This window comes from Agelaius tricolor, unplaced genomic scaffold, assembly GCF_023055355.1.
Source record: "Agelaius tricolor isolate 1412-34295 unplaced genomic scaffold, bAgeTri1.0.p SCAF_1, whole genome shotgun sequence".
In the NCBI taxonomy this organism is placed as follows: Eukaryota; Metazoa; Chordata; class Aves; order Passeriformes; family Icteridae; genus Agelaius; species Agelaius tricolor.
This window is the reverse complement of record NW_027269261.1, coordinates 20900264-20923298: the sequence shown is the minus strand read 5'-3', so window position 1 is coordinate 20923298 and position 23035 is coordinate 20900264. Positions and strand designations below refer to the sequence as shown.

Below are 23035 nucleotides of genomic sequence, written 5' to 3'. Positions count from 1 at the left end.
ACAAGCCCAAGGTGTTTCAAAAGTATTGAAGAAGCTTGTTTTCTTAAATATGGGTGAAAACCAGCAAACCTGTAGCATTAGGATGTTAAACAGGGACTTCCCCTGCTAACTACTGAATAGTATCAAAATTAGGTATTTTACTATTAGCACCATGTGTTTTTTAGGCCACTAAGAACGTAAGGTTGACAATCACATAAGGCTACAGTCTAAAGGCTGTACCTGCAGGAATCTGGTGGGATTTGTATGAGGTTAAGGGCATACAGATACTACAGGTGTGAAGGCACAAATTATCTTTACAAATTATCTTCAACATTTGTCTTTGAAAGGACTTCTCTGCTTTTGTCTCCCAACCTTCTTTTCTTTTCTTCTGCTTACACAGATGAATAAATACAAATATTTATTCTGTCTATAATTCACGATGAAAATTATGAGTGAATAAGGAATTTGATTAATTCAGGTCTACCAAGCTGAAATAAGACAATTTTACTGAAAGTCTATATTAGTATAAGTCTATATACAAGGAGATCTTAATATAGAGGATCTGTGTTTTAAATGTGGAATATACAATATGGTATGCCACCCTTGATCATGTAATTCAATACACCTGTAACTGAATAAAATGCAAAGGAAGGATTATTACAATTTTTTTAAAGTGAAGCCAACTAGCCACTATGCAGCTTTAGACAGCACAAATGGACAATCAACATTAAACATGACTGATTTTTAAATTCTTCATTGCTCAGCTGGAGGGAAGTATTACAAGGCCAAAAAGCAGAGCTATGGACAGCTGGCTTTGTGCAGTACCAGTTCTCTGCCTCAATTTTCAAGCCATTCATTTCTTGTGAGGGGGAAGGGAGGGGGGAAAAAAGCCAAAAAAAAAAAGAAAATCTAAACTAGGCCATACAAATGTACAAAGAAAGCTTGGGTCTCTAGGACTTTCATTGTCTCAGGGACTCGTCACCACCCTGAACCCTCATTAAAGCTGAAGAGATGTGGGAGCGGCATTAAAATGAATGCAAAGCATTTGCCGCAATCTTCTGCTCACACCATCTCCAAATGAAGGCAGGCATTGCATAATCCAGGCAGCTCGAGCTCCTGACAGGTGGATGATTTATGCTCGTAGTCGGAAGAATCGGAGAGCCTGCAGAGGACACAGCGTGAGCAAGGTGGTGGCGAGACAGATGCTCTCAGTGGGCTTGCAGAGGCTGGCAGGCTCCAGCTAGCTCAGGTGCAACTTGAACACTTTAGTACTGAACTCATATTGCCTGGATTCCAGCACAGCAAGATACCATTTACAATATTATGTACAGTAGATATACTATCAAACCTATCCGTGTGCTGTTTATCTATGTGTACACACACACACACACACAAAATACATACATTTTTTCTATTTGCATTTCAACTTGCTGTGTTCACGTTCACTTTGCATGTGCATACTCTCCACTGAAAAAGAAAGGGCAGATTAGGACAAATTCTGCATTGTTACAGCCACATAGCATAAGTGAAACCACCGAAGTTGAACAGATGTAAGTGGGGGAAGAATTTGGCTCTAGCTTTCAGAGAACAGGGATGGATCTAGGATACTGAAAATCCGTTCAGTTTTAAGAGTGTTTGAAAGCTAGAAAATGACCAGAGGAAAAATCAAAACACCCACAGGTCTAAACATAGTGGGAATACTCTCATCACTTATGATATTTATTAGTAAAGCACAGGAAATGCCACAATTACACTGTTGCTGCAAAAAAGCACAATATTAGCAAAATATAATGTAAATGACCCTTATGTCATCTACTTCAATCTTTCAATGACATTATTTTTACTGCTTTATTTGGGGATATTTAAAAATCCCACCCAAAACTGCAGCATCATTTCCAACCAGGTAATTCAGCTTCCTTTTCAAAAAGGAAGTAGAAATGTGGGTTTACTTTTCACTCCTGTAAGCAAGAAATTCGTGTATTAAAATAATACAGGAATGAAAATACACATGTGTAAACAAGACCTTATACACGTTTACACCACACCTCTATATGTTTTTTTCTTCTTTAACAGAAAAGGCAAAGCCAGGACCTAATTATCCTACCTTAAGCATATCAACAAAATAAACAATTCACCTGTCTCATATCAGACCCTCCACATTTTCCAGTGAAACCTGTCCCTTAATTAAGTATGTAATTTTCAGGGGCAGCCAAGGCGTTAAAGCATTCAAATGTGCACGCTGTAGGTTATCTGGGTTGAATCTGGGACTTTGCTGACTCTCAGCTCCTTTCCACTTTAACAGATGGGGTCAGAGGTGAAACTGCAGACGAGAATTAAAGACACATACATCCCTTTAATCAGATAACACATTCAAAGACTTGCAAATTCCCAAGAAGCCACTTTACAGGCACGTGTCATGGGCTATTCCATAAAGGGGGAGGAAACAGTGAAGAGGGAAAAAGGACTTAGTTCAGCAAACCAGCATTAAAAAAGGAAATTAGAGAAAACAAATGGAAACAAAATGGGATGGACTGCTAACATTCCAAAAGCCCTCTCATTGCACACACCTCCCTAGAGAGGAACACCAATGTTGGAAGCCTTAACACTCTACATTCAAATGTTTTTCTTAACTTCATTAATCAGCTGTGTTTAAGAATACTTCTATAACAAGTATTTTAATTGGAGATGAGCTGATGCATCCTGCCAGGATGGATATCTCCAGCAATACCAGGATGCCCAGAAGGAAATACAGTCATTCAGCCTGACTAGTCCTCACGAAACAGTGAGTCAGCGAACAAAAACCTCAAGAAATTCATGATTTTCTCTCCCACCTGGCCAGAAAAAAACCTGCCTGGAGGATATGTGCTCACAGCAACTATTTTCTCATCAGCATTCTTCTGATACAATCATGGTTTGGAAGAGGAAAATGAATAGAAAGTCATGAAAATTACAGAAGATAAAAAGAGAAAAGAGAAGGATCTTATGTCATCTTAGCTACTCTGTGGCTTTGTTCTCCAATTACTGCATCCCTCTGCATCTCATGCAGGATTCAAGCAATATGCCATGTGGCACATCCAGCAGCTGGAAGACCAGCAAAGACTGTTGTTCCAACTTTTTTTTGTCTGAATACAGTCAGAGACTTTGGATGATGTTCTTGAGGGCTGTTGAGAAGGAAGACTCTATTCAGTCCCTTATTATCTCGGCCTAATTCTTCACCTGAGTTATAACTCAACAGAAACTTTCTAATACATCTTTGAGCAAGAATCCATTTAAACTGGTATTATAAAACAGACTGCTGCTTTTTAAGGGAAATATTAATTTTCCTTTATTTTGACATTTAGCAGTCTATTCTGTCTTCAAATTGGAAACTTAAGAGCTTTCATTAAGAGCTTGACATGGAAAACCAGCAAGTGGCTCGTGACCTGAAAAGTCAGTACAGAGGAAGACTGCTCTTAACACTTCAATAGTAACATGATGGTAGCCTCAGTCTGGATCCAAAGTGTATTTAGTGTATATTTACATCTCTCAAGTAATCCTACCATAACTGATACCACTTCCTATCCAGAAATGCAGTTCTGGTGACTTAGAACAAGATACTCTTCCCAAATGTTATCCACTGAGATTGACCATGAAATGAAATCTCAGGTGCCCATTTCTAAAGCTTGGATTGAACTACAGAAAATAAGAAAATGAGACAGAGCACAGGAACTTCATATGCTGGAGACCACTGTAAACACTATCTGGCAGACTGTCATGAAAGCAACATGTGGCTATAAAGTGTTGAACAAATAAGACTGATCTGTCAATTGATTCAGATCACAACAAAAGATGTGGCTCATCTTCAGTCACCCAGCCACAGAACTGAAAGGAGTATTAGAAAGAGACAGGGCATTGGTGAAGTGATTTTTACATTGCTGAATAAAAATGACAAGAACAGCACTGTACTAATGGACTAATGCTTGGCTGAAGAGGGAAAGAACAGGAGACAAAAGATGATGATGATCTTGTACTACTTGTTTTTTCCTAGGATCCGTATGTGCTCAGCATGCAGCAGGTTACCAAGATTCTCTCTTGCTGGTTAAGCAGTTTTGCTGGTAAACAGCACACCAACAATTCTGCCACTAAGGGCACAGACTGGAGTTAAGCTGATTAAGGGACAGTATCATGCAGACTTTCTTTTAGAAAGTATTTAAATTTTTCTTAATTAAGTATTTTAATAATTAACTGTTTTAACATGGAGTGCAGTAAGACACCATGCAAACAAGTTGTATGGAATGTTGATTTTGGATCTGCTACACTAAAACTGTAAATCAAATTGACTTCTCATCTTACACCCGATGATCCTGAGACGTAAACCAGATGCTTAAGAGAAAAATAGATACACGTATTAAATTTGCTGGAAAAATAAAGAGCCAAAAGGAAAATATTGATATCATTCAGTAAGTGTAGATATTTAACATAGCTGTGTTTGACTTTCTACAGAATAATTTATTTAATAAAAGCCTACTGAGGTTTAAAATAAAGCTATGTTTTTTCATTTATAAAGATTAATAGCTATATTAAGCAACTACTGTGAGCACAACAGACTCCCCTCATAATTTCCCTTTTCTGTCATATAAATACCTGAAGAAAAGAAAACAAAAAAGAAAGAAAAGGGAAAAACGAAAAAGCTGGTAAGATGAGAACTATTATTAGAATAGCTAGTAAGCATGGCAAAATCTGACAAAGTGACAATTCATTGCAGATGATCACATTTATTTCAGAATTCAGGCTGCTGACTTTCAACCACAAAAGCCACATTACAAACACCAAATGAAATAATATTCCAACTTTATATTCCAGTGACTCAGTGAGTAGAACTGGCAAAGGCTCACCACTTGCAATAACTCCTCAGCTTAAAAAAGGGCAATGACTGCTCAGAGAGAAGACTGTGGCTTAGTTACATTTATGTCTCAAAACTCATGTTGATTCTAACCTTTTTTTTTTTAAGACAGCTGAGATTTAGAAGTGTGAAATATTTGAGGGATAGCACTATATGAGATCAGATGTAACAACTGCAAGTGGAAATTTTCTTGCTTCTCAACACACTCATGGCTTTGACTGAGTGAAGAGGCCAAGAGAGTTCCTCAGCCACTCAGCTTTTCAGTGCCAATCCATCCCAAGCAGCAGCAGGATGTCTGCCTGTACATCTGCCACATGGGTTCTAGCTACCAGCACCCGCATCATTCCAGCCCTTCACCCCAAATAATCCTACCACACAGTCTCTTGTTTCAACAAAGATTTTACACAGCAACGGTCTTGTTGAGGAGCTGTGGGTATTGCCCAGGCAAAGGTGGAGTAAAATACAGAAAGTTTAGCTCCAGAGTGGCACTTTAGAGATAAGGACATGCACTACCCTTAAATGCACCTCTACCAGAGATTCTAAACCTATTCCATTCAAGCAGGGGATATGCAAGTATCCACACAGCAGAAACAGAAAAAAGCGAAGAATACAAATTACATTCATGTTACTCTTTGCAAAATGAGACTTACTTAACATAAGGCAGGGCCCACGTGCAAGAATTCAAGAACTCTGCAATAAAGGGCAGTGCCACATTTGATGTGTGTGTTTATGGGTGGCAGAGACCAAAAATGAAAGGCAACTACTTGTCTGTGAGAACGTGGGAAAAGTCCTGCATCCTTCAGACTTGTCTCTACCTACCCTAATCACTTATATTGCTGTCACTATGCTTCCAGTGCATAAGCAAATGTTCACAGGGGCTAAATCCAACAAACATATTTTGCAAACAATGGAATACTTTCTAGAAAATTAGTAAAGTGCTACTTCCTTTTTTTAGGATCAAAAGAAGAAATATGACAAATGAAGACATGCAGTTAATCACCACAGATTATGATGAGAAAATATTAGTACAAAGTGATTAATTTTTAATAGTAATTTAAGTAGACTCATGAAACTGCAGAACCCACTCCTTCCAGTTCTGAGTAAGTAATAGGTAAGGTATGTGCAAGAAAATTGCAGTAACATTTAATCCTATTCAGAATCGTTCAAACTCATTAACAGAAGTACAAAGTAACTTTAGGTTGAAAGTATTCTTTGCCTGTCTGACCCTGCAAACAACTGCTGCCACTGGGATTCTCAGCAGCAATGATTGTGTGCACAGACCCAACCTAACAACTAATCTCAAGGAAGCTGCTGGTGAGTGAGCCAGCAAACAGCTCTGACCTCAGATTTGTAAATGCTAACACAAAAACCTCCCCATTTACAGATCTGCATAAAGCCACGAAGTGTAAATAGTTCCCAAACTCAGACTTACAAACAATACTGCTTTCTCCACATCCACTTCATACCTTCTCTTTTGTGGAAGGCAAGCATTTGTATAAAGGGACAACAGTAATACAAAATTTTATCTAGAAAGAGAGAAATTTTATTTAAAAAGCAAGTCCAGTGAACTGCTGGGATATCTGTTCTATTCCCCAAAATACTCAGAGAAAGAACACAAACAAGAGTGGCACAACACTGGAACACAAGCACCAAAACTTCTCAGGAGGCCAACACTTGGTAGGAGCTGTAGGTGCTTTCATGTGACTTGGGAAGAATATCCACATCCCCAGTATTTGCTTTTTCTGGGGTATTTTTCTAGGGGATGAATAGAAATGCTAGTTGCTTGAGCTGACTATAAACACTAACCTGAAGTTGAATAGTTTGTCCTTCTTCATCAGTTACAGAGAGTGGATAGTCATGAGCTGCATTTTAGGGCAGACAAATTGGGCTGTCAGTTCTAATGTGTGAACTGGGCTATCAGGTCACATTTTAGTTAGGAGCAAAGAAGCCTACTTATGAACACCAACAGCACTTAGAGATTAGCTTCTATTGTTTCCAAGGAGATTTAACAGGTCCCAGTATATATTAATCCAAGCACACACTGAATGAAAGAAAGAAAGGGAGTGCAAAGAGAAAGGGGGGAAAGAGAAAAAGGAAAGGAAGAAATAAAAGTGAAGGAAAGGGAGAAATAAAAGGGAGGAAGAAAAGGGGGGGAATAGGTGAAAGGGGAAGGAAGAGAAGAAAGGGGGAAAAGAAGGAATAGGAGAGGAAAAGAAACAATTAAAAAAAATCTGCACTAGAAACCAAACTCCTTCATAATACATTGAAACACAGAAGAGAGCCAAGACATCAACAGAAGACACGCTATGTTATCTCTTGATGTTATAACACAGGAGGTTTGTTTAATATCCTGCATTAATGGAGAAGCTCCTTAAGTGTAATATTACGATAGAGAGCATAAGAAATATCACTGAGGTCACTGCTGCTCTATTAACTGTCATCCTGTACAGAAATATTTTCTTTGAATACCATTAATGCTTTCTCCTTTCCTTTGTTCTGATTTCTAAAGGCAGCAGAAACTAAAACTTCATCCGCAATAATTTCTGCTTTCGTCTTGGCAGACTAATGGTATTAGACTTGTAAGAGAAATTTACCTTGGCAATGTCTGATGCACAGGTCTTTTCAAAAGAGATGTTGTTAGAAGGAATCCTATTAAGCAGGCTTTTTCACTACCCTCAAATCATAGGTGATAACACAATTTTAGTCATAAAGAAGATTGCTTAGTTTTATTTATTATTTTGAGAGCGAATCCATTAATCTGCTCCTCTGCATATCACGCATCTCTTTACATAAGACCAAACTCAAGCTGCCTGTTCTCCTTGCTCTACTGGATTCATTTTCATAGACTGTCAAAGCCAGAAAGGATCAATATGATAATTTAATCCGATCTGCTGCTTAACACAAGCCAAAGATGTTCATATGGTAATCTTTCCATAATAAACTCAGTAATTTATGCTTTAAAATACACATACCTCTTTCTAAAAATGTATTCTTATAGTTGAATGAATGAAATCTCTCGAAGTGTGAAGCAAAAATATTTTAGAGACTGCCAATTTTAGCATGTTCAGAAAAAGTGCAACTTGTGTAATAATCTTCTGGTTCATTACATGAGCATCTAAAATGTTCAAGCATTTTTAAAACTGTCAGGAATTGCTTTTATTTAGATCACAGCTAAAGAAAAACACTTTAAAGTCCACGATTTCTTTACAAAGGAGATTCTAACTACTGCCTTACCATTTCCCTAGGGATGCTGAAGTCTCTCTGAGGGCCTGGATGAATTCTCAAAAAATCCAAGCAAAGTAAGTAATGAATGAGAAGTGTTGAGGGCTACTCATCGAGCAGGGCAAGTACAACATGCAAACTACTCTGCTGTGATGGGAAGGGTTACACATCAAGTCAGCACTGCCATATGAAAAGCTCAGAGAGTTTCTGAACATTTTTAGAGCCTTAATGATGGCTCATGTACAAGAAACTGTGAAGATTCACAGACACAAAAAGGTATATTGCTGATTTCCCCATTGCACAGATTGCCAAACCTGCCAAACGAGCAGCAATCTAACAAAGCTCGAAGAGCCTCTGTTAATTCTTGGTGAGGATCTGGCTTCTCATTTGTAATAGCAGGACTAATTAAGCTGGAATTTTGTTACTCTGCCTATTCTAACTGGGTACCAAGTGACTGATGATAATTTGTAAAGGCCATCCATTCCTAAGGAAAATACAAATATACTTACATGAAGTGACCCATGTCATTTTATTTTGGTATACTTTACTTTTTATATAAACTTCCAGTTTTTTCCATGTATCACTCATTTAGGAACTAGACTTTCTGAAATAACAAGCAACACAGATCAGCCACTGCACACAGTCCATAACAAGTTCTGAAAACACCCAAATACCAGAATGAGAGATACATGGGAGATGTTTTGGTATCAACAGTCCTGTAAGAAATACAAACTAGTACTGCACAGAACTGTGAGAGCTAGAACAGGATACAGCATTCCAGATGGTCTAAAAGCTGCATTAGTGCCACTCAACAGATTCCCCTCTGAACTGTAGTTTTTAACCTTCCTACAATACAGGGGCAGGTAAAACTGAGGATAAGGCTTTGCCTCTATGGAGAAAACTGAAACATATGGAATAACCTCTTGTAAAAACAGTTATACAATTGCTGCATCTGAAACAAAAAGTGATTTTATTCTGGAATAATTCCTCCATTGGAATGATTTCACATGGGAAGCTCTTTGGAGCTATATATAATAAACTATAATAAACTTGGAATAATATCTTCTACCACAAGCATATGCTAGTAAATAGTCCCACAAATATTATTAATAGGCAAATAGTACTAATTAAAGATTAGATATTGAATTCTACTCAGATCACCTAGGAATAGAAAAAGAAGTCAAATAGCTACTCAAGACTCCCCATACCATCTTATGTAGTTTTACATCCAATTTTTCTTCTTAGAAAAGAAAAAAAAATCAACGCCTTTTTCTCAATCCAACTAGCTGTATAAAAAGGGAAATGGCCAAAATACCCAACCTTGCACATGAGCACAGATTTAATTCTACCGTCTGAAGCAAAATAATCACTGGCTTCCAAAGAGTTTGAAAGGCCAAACTTTAAAGACAGAACTGAATTATAAACCAACAGAACTGAAAACTACTGAATGTCTTAAAAATGTTCATTTTTAAAAAGGGCAAATTGCTGTACATGTCTCCCTGCATCCTTTTAGCAATTTCAATATTATTTCAAGAAATCTCAAGGGATACATTTGAAAAGTTTCTCCTTAGACTATACAAGAATCTTTAACGTTGTTTCAGCTGTTCTCATAAATCTGAGACAATGCACCAAAATAAAAGTACAGTCAAAGAAACTGCATTTCTGTGGAAGAATCAATTGGGATACTTGAAAACCTGATTTTTTGTAACACTGACACAAAATTAAATATAGAAAAAGGTAAATTTTCTTCTTTGAGTGCAATGTATTCTGCTTTGTTGCTAATAACCCTTACCTAGAAAAGTAAATGAAAACACCACATTCTCGTATTTGTCCTGTGCCTAAAAGCTCATCAGCCTCTGCTGAATGCTACAGTATGAAGTACAACATCCTCAAAACCTATCCACAGACCCAAACATGCGTTTTTTAAGTAAAACTCTATGGGCTAAACCAAAATGATGCATTCCTCCAGATCTGTACACACTTTCTTATGATACTGAACAGGAGATGCAGCCAGGGCCTCAATCCCAGTCCAGCCCAGCCTGACATTGCTGTAGCATTCCTTCTCTGGCTCCTGGCCTACATCCTAAAAATTATTAAGAATCTTAATTTAGATGCTGCTGGTTAAGCCCCACCAAGATCCATGAGAAAATGTACCGAAAATGCCTACTCCACCTTGTACTTCATGTGACCAGAAATCCACCTTGTACTTCATGTGACCAGAAACCTCCCAGGATTTGACCCCAAAACACAGCCCCACCACCCTAACACTGGGTCTCCCACAGAAACACTGGATGCTTGATGAAAAACACCATTATCTTGTCACATAAATGATTCAATATGCAGATGTCATAAGGGAAGCTACCCTATACATTTGTTATAAGTGGTGTTTGGACCCTGCCCTAGAAGCCAAGCTAAAATCAGAATCTTTTTCCAGGCACTATGATTACTACCGTGAAATTCATATGACAATTCACAAAATGACAATGTACTAAAGTCCTTTCCAATGTGAAGGGAAGCACAATATCTGATAATTGTTTCACTTTGGATTACGCTTTAAAACCATTTGTTAAGGATAAATTTCCACAAGAAAACTCCCCACAAACAAGGTAAGATTTCTGGAGAAGATGCACCCTGGCAGATGTGCTGTTCTTGTAAGGAATGTGATGCTCCTCTCAAAGCTGCTTAAACTTGATTTTATTTCAGGTCTGCAACTAAATTTTTTTTGTAAATAGATTTAGGCTGTCAATTTCCAGGCATGCTGTGCCATCAGCATGTAGAGACTGCTGTGACAAACGTGGAGGCTGCAGCAGCAAATTTTATTATAAACTGGTAATTGAATTGAACAGGTTTACATTTGAATAGATTTACTGCAGCATGATCTCTGACATGCTGCATGAGACTGAAATCCTTGTCTGTACATAAAGAAACACTTGAGATGCAGCAAGAATAATTTCAGCTTATTTTAAGTCCATGCTAATCAATAAATTTGTACCACTTTACACATGCAAGAAGTCAGTACATTATTTTTCTTAATTTTGTACATAGAGGATGTGGTCCAAGTCAAGAAGTCATCTCCAGACTTTCCTGTAGGTTAAAATAACAACATCCAGCTCCAAAACTACCTTCCAACAAGAAAAAAAAAATCTTTACTACAAGTACAGTCTTACAAATGTACTGTGAATCAGTATGATTTAAAAAGTGGCCACTAAAGGGGGGAAAAATAAAATGCCCTTATATGTTCTTGCAGGTTGTTAAAATAGGTGGTAGATAAACAACACTGTCTTTTCAAAGTAATTAGTTATTTTGCGATTTAGAAAAAGGCATGTACGTTTAGAGTAGGAAATTCATGCAATTCTTATTAAGAAAACTTGTGTGAATTATTTGAATCCATGGACAATGAACATTCAAACAAAAAATATTACTCGCAATGTACATCTATATTATCCAACTAAATTATCTCAGTTAACAAAATTGTATGCAGAAACAGTAAATCTGCACACAAATTTGCTGAGATAATTACTCATTTGCAGAGGAGACAACTTCTTCTTGCAGTCCCAGAAGCTGCATACAGCCTAGATTTTTTTAAATGTATGCATGTTAATGCATGCACAATAGTGCCCTCAAAATTCAGAGGAAAAGGATTAAATCAATTCACCTGCATGCGCTCTTGGTAGCACTGTTTCATTTTCAAAGAAGTTGCTCAATATATCTGTATATTAGGTAACTGGTGATACAGGGTCTTAACTTACTAAGAAAAGATGCTAAGAAGCACAGTCCTTTTCAAAAGGTGCCATACCCAGTCATCCCTTTCTTATTACAGTTTATCTAAGCATCATAATTTCACCTTCAAGTGACTGCTCCTAGTGGTCAGTTATAGGAGGATTTTGGCATGTAAGAACTCTCCCATAACCACTGAAGAGAGGGTCAAATCCTGCCGTTCTTACTGAGGCAAAATCTCCATCGAATCTGACAGGAGTTTTGCTCAAGTAAGACTAAGGACAGCAGGATTTGGCTCACAGGATCATAGCATCTGCCAAAGCAGTTGCACAGAACAAGGTTTATTCTTAGTAAGTATAATCCAATAAGAATATGTCTGTAGGTGATAGACCTAATTTGTCCATCATCTCACCACTGGTTTATGTTGTTTCTTGGATTTTTACCCCAACAGCTGCATACTTACCCTGTTTTGCATTACCACCAACCCATTTACAAAAATCAGCCAGTTATTAAAGCTGAGTTTTCGAGCACTGACAAAGCAAAATTGAACAGGATTGTTTTGAAGTGGTTGCTTAACACAAAGTACTCTCCATTGGATACAATACTTAGAGAACACTATGCTGATTTTATTTCAAATGTTTATCTAGTTCAGAAGTACATGGCATCTTTCTTGGTGGTGACAGTGCCCTAAAATAATAACGTGTGTAATACATGCACTTACAAGTGTATTCTTGCATATACATTAACAACAATGTAAGTGCATAGCAGGCAACCAAGATTTGAGGAATCACCTCTTTGTGTCACATAGATGAAGCAGGTTCCAGGTAAGACAGCATCATTTCTTGAGTATATTTTCTTGCATTCAATAGCTTCAAAATATAATTGATTAATTAAAACATTCAATATATACTTACAGTGAGGGGCAGGGTTCTCAGACACTTTTAGGAAAAAAAAAGGGGAGGAGGGTGGATTCTCCTCTTCTGTGTGCCAAAATTTGCTCCAGTGTAGTTACAGTAACTTCAGCGCACACACACACACACACACACACACACACACACACACACACACACACGATACTTGTTTAAATTGGAAGTAACCCTTTTCATTTGTCCTGATGGAATGAAAACTAAATAAAAGGAAGGCACAGTGTGTGTTCTGATTTTCTGCCAGAACTGGGACAGAGTGGATAAGGAATGGGGGAAAGAAATCTTTGGGAATTCTGATGGTTATTCTATCAGTTACTTACTGAAGGAGATTGAATGCTGAGGTACATTTTGCTGTACTACACAAGATGATGAACTCTGTGTGGATAAAGCATGATTCGATAGCTTAGAAGCAGATGTCAGAAAGAGCAAGTATATATGAAAATTGCCTTTGCAATAACTGATTAGAACACTCACCAGTCTCTCTTCTTTCCTGATTGCCCTACAGTTGTAGCAAGTGTTTGCAGAGAGATACAGATTGAAGTGGTCAGTCTTACCTTCTTTCAGCATGCCAACTTTTAGACACTTCATGAAGCGGCAGGCTTGGCAGGACTTGCGTCTGCGCTTTGTGATTTCACATTCATTCGTTGCTGGGCAGCTGTACTCTATGTTACCTGTGGTGGAACAGACAGGGGAAGAGGTGCTCAGATTCACTGACTGACCAACACAACAGATATACAAAAGTACTCATACAATTGCCTTTGTATTTAATTTTGGAACATATCAAGAGTAAGCAGAGCTACAGAAAGGAAACGGCTCTCAAGTAAAAATAAATAGCTGAGTTAAAAGATAAAGTTTTTCACCCTTTTTTTAAAATCTAGACATCTACATGAAAGAAATATATACAAAACCATAAGTAATGTGAGTCTGTGTCTCACTCCAAATATGGTCCCTAGGAAAATCCTTCATGTATGTTATTCCTGCTGAGAGAAGAAAGACATTTTGTCATTTATTTTCTGTACCAAGCCACAGGCTTAGGCTCCTTCTCTGAGCACTCTTTATTTTCCTTTTTAGCCAATTTCATTAGTCTCTCTTTGCCTAGAATTCAGAAGGAGGACTGCTTTACTGCATAATCAACTATAACAGGTACCACAGAATTCACCCTTCTTCCACTACAGCTGGCACAGAGCATAAGGCAGGACTTATTGGGACTGTTACCACCACATCTAGCATGTTCTGCAACTACCAGGCCAGATCTCTGCTCCAGGACATCTCTTCTCTCTATACTTTCGACCAAGTTCTTGTACTGAGAGGCATCAGGAATAGGATCATTCCTGCCAAGCTGCCAGAATAGCAAAAACTAAAAGAGATGCTTGCCTTTGCCCCTGCTTCTCCCAGGTCCCCTCTTAAGGCCTACAACAAGCTCCATCCTTAAATGTGAACCCTTTTCATCATGGGCAAAGCAGCCTCTTTTCTTCTTTGTTGCTACTGCTTAATTCATATTATTTCTCCTCAAAAATCAGAAAATAAGAGCTCGCAAATGAACGAGTAAAATACAAGAGCAGTTTACTTTTTTTAAATCACATCTTTGGGTATCCAAGTCCAAATGCTAGAACATCTGTTCTCTTTTGCCCTGGTACCACTGCACTTTTCATAAAACAGCTTAGCTCAGCTTATTCATCTGCCCAGCCATGCATCCGATAGCCCAACATTACATCCAGTATGACAGACTTGGCAACAGCCGGAAGTTACACTGGGAAACTGACTTTCAAATAAAGTATCTTCCCAATCAGTCTGTCACATCTTGCTTTAAAGGTATTTCTTTATTTTCTAACTCCTTCCCCCTGTGATAAAGTGCATTAGTATCTTAATGAAAATGCATTCTGTTTATTGCCCTCTTGGGAAGCAAGAGGTCATCACACCAAATGCATAAATTGTCATCAGAGACAGTCCGAGCATAATCGCAATTTTGCTGCTCCATGTTCGCTGCACTCGGGGTCCATCAAAGTCCCCTGAAACATGCACAGGTTCTAATAATTAGCATAGAGTCTGCCTGGGACCACAGCATTGATGAAATATTTCAGAGTTAATCACACTTCGTAAACACTGATTTATATTGACTACCTTTCTCCAGACTGATGTCTCCTCATTAAATATCACATTAGTGGATTGCAGGATTGCACAAAGACTCAAATGCTCAGCAACTGCTAATTCAACAGGAAGTAATACTTAAACCACTTACATCTATTGAAAATTGGTTAAGTACTTATGATAAAGGAGGTCTGCATAGCAAAATGTGCACTCTGCCAACACAACCAGCACATCTGGCACAACCTTTTCAAGCCTTTGCAGGCTTTCTTCCCCCTGGACATTGCTGCATGAGTGAGTTAGCAATGCTGGTGAGTGAAACTGATCTTGGTATGCCTGAATGCTAATGACAAAAGTCAAAGCAGTTTAGTCCTTTTCCCCTTTCTTAGCTGCTGTGGAGAAAGCTATTTAAGAAACTGAAGGAAATGGTGGGTAGGGAATTCAGTACAACAGTTCCTGCAAAAGGTCTTTCCAATACACATTAGAAAGTTAGGAAATAACACTTTTGGAAGGATAGGTAGAAAATGATGGTAAGGGCAAGCTTAAAAAAGGATTCACATTATCCTCTCCTTCTAACAAGGCATTCTTAGAAAGGCACAACCACTACACAGGAAGACCTTCAAAGCTTTCACAATTTGTATCTAATGAATTTCATTACACTACAGTTATAAATGTATTACCATCCCTATCTTAAAAAAAAAAAAAAGGAGAAACAGGGAATCAGAAATGCTTTGCATAAGATCAAAGACAAAGATACCTTTGCACAAGGTCAGAAACGATCTTGATCAAAAACAAGATCAAGATCGTAACAGAGAACTTCAGGAAGCAAAGCTCTCTACCAGGGCAGGTGGAACAGTCTCATTGTATCAAGAGATGCCATCCCAAGATACAAAGGTACAGGTGCCAACACCAAGAAGCAGCATTCAGAACCAGAAAGATAAACGCAAGATTGCTCATTTCATTATGCAGACACTTCTAATCCATACCCTGACATTTCACATTTTTGCAAACTATGCAACAGTCTGCAGCAGGCACAGTGTAACTTACTTTTCCTGCAAATTCTTGACACCTAAAGAATGCTATAAGGAGCTATTATTCTAGTCACTTGGATTCCAATACTTTAGCTTACAGGGGGAATCTCCTTTCAATTTAAACTGCTTTTCTTTAATGACTTGTATTTTATAGCGGACACTCAATATTAATTTTTGGTGTTGTAAAATGAACTTGGAAGATGAAGATGCTACAAAGAATTCCTCCAACGAGCTCAGCAGAGTTACAGGAATAGAAACAAAAATCCACATCTTAGCAATGACCATAGCTGGTCCTCATAAAGTGGTTCCAGCATTTTAGAACGGGGCTGCACTGCAGTAAGGGTTCAAGGAACAAACACTTTGTCTCCAGAGCACATGTAGATGCAGTGGATATCTATATCATACTAAATGGGATTTTACCTAGCACTCCAAGTATTAGTGGATTTACTTTCATTAAAAACCTGAATTTACTGCACATTCCAGGTCATTAGAGCTTTCATAATTTCTTATTTACTTCTAGATATGAATTTCCATTCAAGATACTCAGATCTGCATTTTATTTCAGAGGAAGATCCAGAAGGAATCTCTATCAATTCTTTACTTACTTCAAGATGCTAGAGGCTGAAATTGAGCAGCTAGGAATAGTAAAAGCTGAGTTTCCCCAGTCCTGTCAACAGCTGGAGAGGAAGTTGTGTTACACAGTGAACAAAATCAACATGGCAGCTCGGGGTCTTTAAACTGGGCTGACAAGAGCGATTGAGCGATTTATAATATCTCCTGGCTGCTTTTCAGAAAGAACTGGGCTCTGATTACTTATTTCAGAGTCTTTTGTAGAATTAGTTTGCAGGCAATATAATTTTCTCACTTACTCCTTAATAGAATCGTGCAGCTAGCTGGCTGATAGAATAACAGCATATATGTAAAACTCCTGCCTAAAGTGCCAGGGGATAATTTGTATATTCCTTTCAGTAGCATAATGGACTTTTACAGTTTGGCAGTTAAAGGGCTGAGTAATATAAATTAGTATGACGCTTGAAAATAAAAATATATGTCAAATCTTCACTCCCCAAACACATTTCCCTGTGCTAGAATAATATAATGGGATTTATACCAGTCTAAGCCCCTTTTCTTTCTTCATGTGCTGAGGAATGTTTATTTAAAACTAGTTCCTTTTCTACTGGTCTGTTAAATTTTAGTATCCCAGCCGAAAGATGAGAAAATACTTCTAAAACACTGTGCTTACCAATAGCAGCTGAAAAACTGAAAACATGATGCCATTTGATCCTGAGATAGCAGGTGAGCTGCTAAAACTTACCCTGGATACCCAGCTCTCCAATTTTACATGCTGTAGACAGTCACATCTTCACACACAGCTCAGGATAAATGCACCAAGGTACCATTTCTTTTTTACCTCACAGATGACGTTTGGATGTTACTTGAACTGTGAGCAGTGAAGAAGGAACAATTTTTGTGGTACAGGGACTTACTCAATGGCTATACAAGTCAGGCAACTGAGTGGATTTAGCCAAGATTCTCAAAACCATTTTGACCATTTCTTGCACAGAATTGACAGTGACACTAAAAGTGGCAGGTCAAGCAAGAGCCACGGCAAAGAGGAGGTCACTGAAAGCACTGGGCCTCCTGCCTTGGTAGAAGTTATTGTCATCAACACATCTTCAGAACATCCCAGATATTAAAAGTGAGAAGCTGGCTCTAGAAACCGGCTGGAACAGGGGTGTCTCTTCTACCAATACTGACAAAAATAGAACAGACATCAAGTCCTAGCAGAAGCTTTATTTCCTTTTTCATACTGCAATATTACACCAAGATGTAAAAGGATTTCTACAAGCTATTGAAGTATGCTCAGGAAATTTTTGGACAAGTAAAAGCTATGAGGAAGACTTAAGTGCAGGGTGAAAAGGTGTTTGGAAAGAATAGGCATGAGCCACTTAAAAAAGCAAGAGGAATACTGAAGATATCAGTACCAAAACTTTTACTGTGTGGGAATGTAGGCTCAGAAGAAAAAAAGAAGGAAAAAACCAAATGAACCAATATTCCTTCAATGTAATAATTTTCTGCTATAATCTGTTCATGAAGCTGCATTTCAGTTCAATAAAGTTCCATTTTTCTCCCAAAGTTTCTCTTTCACATTTTCTAACTTACTACCTTTCTTTCAAAAGCTTTTATTTCAAAACTGAAGTGTTCTCATTCTTCATAGAGACTACTGCCTAACTGGATTTAAGTCTTTCTGCAGTGAAATTTATCTCAGGTACCCCTTCATGCTCTCTTTTCCTGGGTGACAGACCCAAAGGAATACATCTGCTTGCCTGTGCATTGCTATGCATCAAAACTCCAGAAATGGAAAGGAGCCAGGATTACATCCATAGGGCTTCTGGGACTTAATAAAGAGAACTCAGAGAGAGAGAGAGAGAGAGAGAGACACACACAGGAGAATCTAAGCTAACACAGAGAGTGAATTTCACTATGTTAGGTTACACCTTTATACATAATCCAACCAGAACAGAAAAGAATAGTTCCTGAGAATCTGAGAATGAGGAGCTCTTGGAAATCAAGAGTAACAGGCTAACTGAATAGAAGGACAGAGAAAAAAGTCCCAGACTTGAAAATCTTTTCCATGTTTATAGGTCTTAATGAAGCTGAACTGAGGAAAGTAAAAATATTTTCTCTCAGGCTAAAGTTTCAGTTCTTCCAGACTCTGCTCTCTATTTTGCAGTCAAAACTTAGCTGAATTTGAGTAAATATTTTCACATGTAAAAGTACCCTCATCGGTAAGGTTTCAGAGTAGGGTCAGGCTGGAATGAGGCCAGATTTGAACATAAATAACTGAATCTAGTTTTGCCTGACAAATCCTCAGACAGATTCACCTGATACTGCAAGAAAGCTCTATGAATTATAGACCTACCATGAATTCTGCTACAGGTCATCTGGAGATGATTAAGTGGAGATGATTAAGCATAAAGTTGACTGTATTCACAGCTTTTCACCCAGGTGACTTCAGACACAATAGCGTACACACAGAGTTACAGAACATTTAAAAATTTGGCTCCCAAATGTCTCAAGTATCTTTTCAAGATGACAGGACTGTGTATGAAGGGTTATGTTTGATCTCTTGCTTATGTTGCCTTTTCTGTTAGAGTAAGTAACTAAGGAATAGCAGCTAGTTTTTAAACATGGTGCTTGACAGAGGGACATGAACAGCTTAAAAGTCCATTTTTAGTGAAGTCATTATGTTGAATTGCTTTGAAGAAATCAGTGTACTGTGTTAGAGAACTAAAACATATTTAGAACTTGCCATTTTTCTTTAAATTCTTAGAAAGCAACATGATGATTTAAAGCAAAAATGTAAAGGTGATGCTGGCTACTCTGATTACATGACAGTCTTATATCAGCCTCTAACTTTAGGTAGATTGGTTTCCAGCATCATAAAAAGTCACCATAATTTTCAGTATCAGACTGGTATTAGCGGGTGTTGAATCTGTAACGGTCCAACTACCTTTGAATCCCCCTGTACTCAACTTATTCACAAGAAATGAAGGGCATTTAGGTCACCTTTAAAGAGAACAAATGCTTTGAAGGCACAGAGGGAACTGATCCCCTGCTACCTGGTAGTCACTTAAGAGCTGTTCAAGTCAGAAAGACTGAACTATCTCTGTTTGGTCCCTACTGGTATTTTATCTAGGTCAATTTTGATACATTCTACTAGGATAGCATGGAGGATTGTCTTTGTTTGTTTATAAGCACACAGAGTATCTCAGTCTGTAAAGCTGCAAACTGAATCATTTTCACACCAGAAAAAAAAGGTCATTAAAAAGTTATACAAACATTAACATAAATCACTTGCTAGCTGAGATTTCTCATGTCTCTGGTTTCAAACAAGACAGAGCTTTGTAAGTGGGCTGGAGGCTTTCAGAGATGTTTATAACAAAACAAGATGCAGACCTAATTATAATGGCATTGATACATACTAGTGTACCAGCATTATTTGTAAATCACATCTCTTTTGCATTATTTCTGAGGGGTTCAAAATAGCCATGCACCAATCAGGATGCTCATTCTTACTCCCAAATCATCTAAATGTTTATTACAATTTTCAAGGTTGTAAGGAAAGCAGAGATAGTAAAAAAAGATAGAACAATCTGTATACTTTTAAGCTTCTCTCTGGTTCTGAGATTTCACCATGTTTATATTTTATTGTCTCATCTTGTTTAGCTGCTATAGCTACACAATGACATTATGACAGGATAAAAAGATGTGTTGGAAGGAATTAAAAATGCTCGCTTGCTAGTCTGGCTGGCCCACAGGCACAGAGAAACTGGGGAAAATGGAAGATATCTATCACTGCTTGCTTAAAATATTCTTTGAAAGAAGTGCTGATGCACAGACTTCCACTTATATAAGGAAGGTGAATGATTAGATCAGGTAATGATGGATTCAGGTGACATTTAGTGCTCAGCTCACTGGAGGGCTGCCATCTTTGCACCAGAGCCAAGGTCCACAGGCCAGTGCACCAAGATGGGAGCCTCCACCCTACCCTTCTATAAAACAACAATAATCTTAGCTATCAGCATAGAAGCTGAAAAGCCATAAAATCTTGTTTGATTTTCTTTCATTTCCTCCTCAAAAATGTATTACAGAAGACAGCTTTCAGAAATGCAAAATACCCTTTGGAAGCCACTTCAGTCACATGCAACTTCAAATCAAACTTTATGTTGCCTTATCTGAATGTACATACCTAGTTCTACCTTTCTTGATTAAAACTTCCTGATTGAAAAATAAAAATGTATTTACTGTAAAGTGTTTGCATATTTACAGTTCAAACTGGCTCAATAATGGGTCAACACTCTAAACAGGACTGAAAAACCTGAACATTGGAGGGATTAAAAACAACTCTGAGTAACCAGAGAGCTGAACAAAGTACAGAGAGTTTGGGCAGGCTTTGAAGACAACGGGAACATCCCTGCAGAACTGTAGAGCTGAAGGCTCTTAGCTGAGCAGCATAAAATGAGATGGCAGAAGACAACAGCATTTCAAGGATAGAGTATTCCCTGTTTGTGTTAGGAGACATGGACAGGCAGCAACTCTCAGGGATGAAATGATAAAACAGTGAGGGTTTGACTGCAGGGCTTCTTACCAACTACTGCTTTACTCACCCTGTGTATACACAGAACATTGATGCCTCACTGCTGTTCATCCAACAGTTTTTCCTCAAAAAATAAACATATAAACAAAAAACCCCCAAAAAAGTAAAAATTCAAGAACAAAGACTACTGAATGCAAAATATTTAGCTTTTGTGGAGAAAATTCAAACAATATTGAAGGAAATGATAAGTAAGATCTGAGACTTTTGTGAGAAGCCTTAGGAGGAATGTGCAGACTTTACACATTGTCTTTTCAGGCTAGTTTAAAGAGTCCAAAGACAACAGTCTGGACAATTTGGAACGAGGGAGGATGAAAGTCTTCTAGATGCAGGCCATTAGTTTAGAGAGATAAAAGCTAACATAAAACAGGATAATAATCTGTCTTGAACCTGAAAGTCATATCATCTCAGCCCTCTCCTGAAAGCAAGAATACCAGTTCAATCCATCTGCTGAAATGTTTAAGTTATGAACACTGAGTAATTACATATGATTAATGAAAATGTATACTTACTAGTATATATGATAACTGACCAAAATTATGATAAATATATTTACATTAAATATTCGCTACAAAATATCTAGCAAGTACAAGACCTCTGTGTTGAACACAAGACTTTGAACCCAGCTGACAACTGAAAATTCTTTTTTTTCTCCTCTTTCTCTTAATGAAAGCTCAGAGTTTTCAAGATAATACAGTGCACAGCAAAAACTGTGAAGAGACCCTAAAAATCAATAGACCTGTAACTATTTTTAGATGTTGCTATTTTCTACCATCCCTGATGTTAAGCCAATTTTGGGAAGATTTGGCTGTGTGTGTATTTCTGTGAGACACTTGCAATCAGCCACCATGTAAATTATCACAGAAGCAAACTGAGAGCTGCAGCTGAGTGAGTGCTAGGCTGAGCAGAGAGAACATCCAGTTCTTCCATACCTTATATCTCACAAAAGGGGCAGAACATCACTGCATTCTACTATGACCTAAGAAGACACCAATTTTATATATTGAGCTCTTTTCTGGTGCGTTCGTTCTCTTTCATTTTTTTTTAGCCAGGAAATTGCTTGTTTCTAATTTTTTCTAATATTATTGATTTTTATCATAATTATGCACACTTTACCAAAACTGCAAACCTATTTTTGGGCTATGTTAACAAATATATATTCTAAAATGACAAAATTACTCCTTCTTATACATCAAAACAGGGTTAATTTAATTTCTTAATGTTTAAGGAAATAAGCAGGAATTGATTCCAGGAGGCTGGATGTTATTTAGACTAAACTGCTAAATTGGAAAGGGAATGACAATCTCCATTACCCTTAAAAACGGGTGTATACTCTACATTAGAGTGATATTTGCCTTGTGTAGGAGCTGCTAGGTGCCCTGTGAGGCGTCTGTCTTGTGTGAGATGCTGGTGGTGCACAAATAACTGTGCTGGCTCTCTGGGCAGCTGCCTGTGGCCTCCACCTGCTGAGACCTCAAGAGACTCCGTTGGAATGGAAAGATTCCCATTGACTCAGTGGAAAGGACATCAGGCCTTACACGAACACAGGATGTGCTTCATAATCTGACTTTATCAGCTCAGCCTTCCTCTCCCTGAAGTCAGGGCAGTTGTGCCCATGATTTCAACAGGAATAGCACTGAGGATCTACAAGTCTGAGCTAATTTAGTAAACTGATGAATGATCAACAAGGGTTTGGGAAGTCCTATGTTCTTTTTCATTGAATCTATAATAAAGAACTCATCACAATTAAGCTGTTAGCATTTAAAGTAAGAAATTCTTTGAGCAGAAACATGATATCCCTACATATGCACAGGTACAATATTTGACACCTGGTTTTCTATTCTGTCTTTCAAAGCCTGTTGCCTGTTGTTTCTGTTCTCCTGTTTTCTTAGTCGCAGTAATGCAGCAGCAAACTCATTTTAAAAATAAGCAGAGAGAGAGAGAGAGAAGGAACATTATATGAACAAGGAAATGAAACAGTGCAGGGAGGAATGACCTCCAAAGCACTGGAACTAAATTTTATCAATTAGAACAA

General features: G+C 37.9%; 1 protein-coding gene across 10 annotated transcripts in view; it reads right to left on the bottom strand.

The window, feature by feature from the left end:
• Positions 1-23035, bottom strand: part of ESRRG (estrogen related receptor gamma) — a 373125-nt gene that overhangs the window by 97511 nt on the left and 252579 nt on the right. For all 10 annotated transcript variants that reach the window (XM_071426017.1, XM_071426012.1, XM_071426010.1 and 7 more), the window contains one exon: positions 13281-13397. In XM_071426017.1, coding sequence (XP_071282118.1) covers positions 13281-13397 — 117 coding nt within the window. The remainder of the gene's footprint in view (positions 1-13280; positions 13398-23035) is intronic.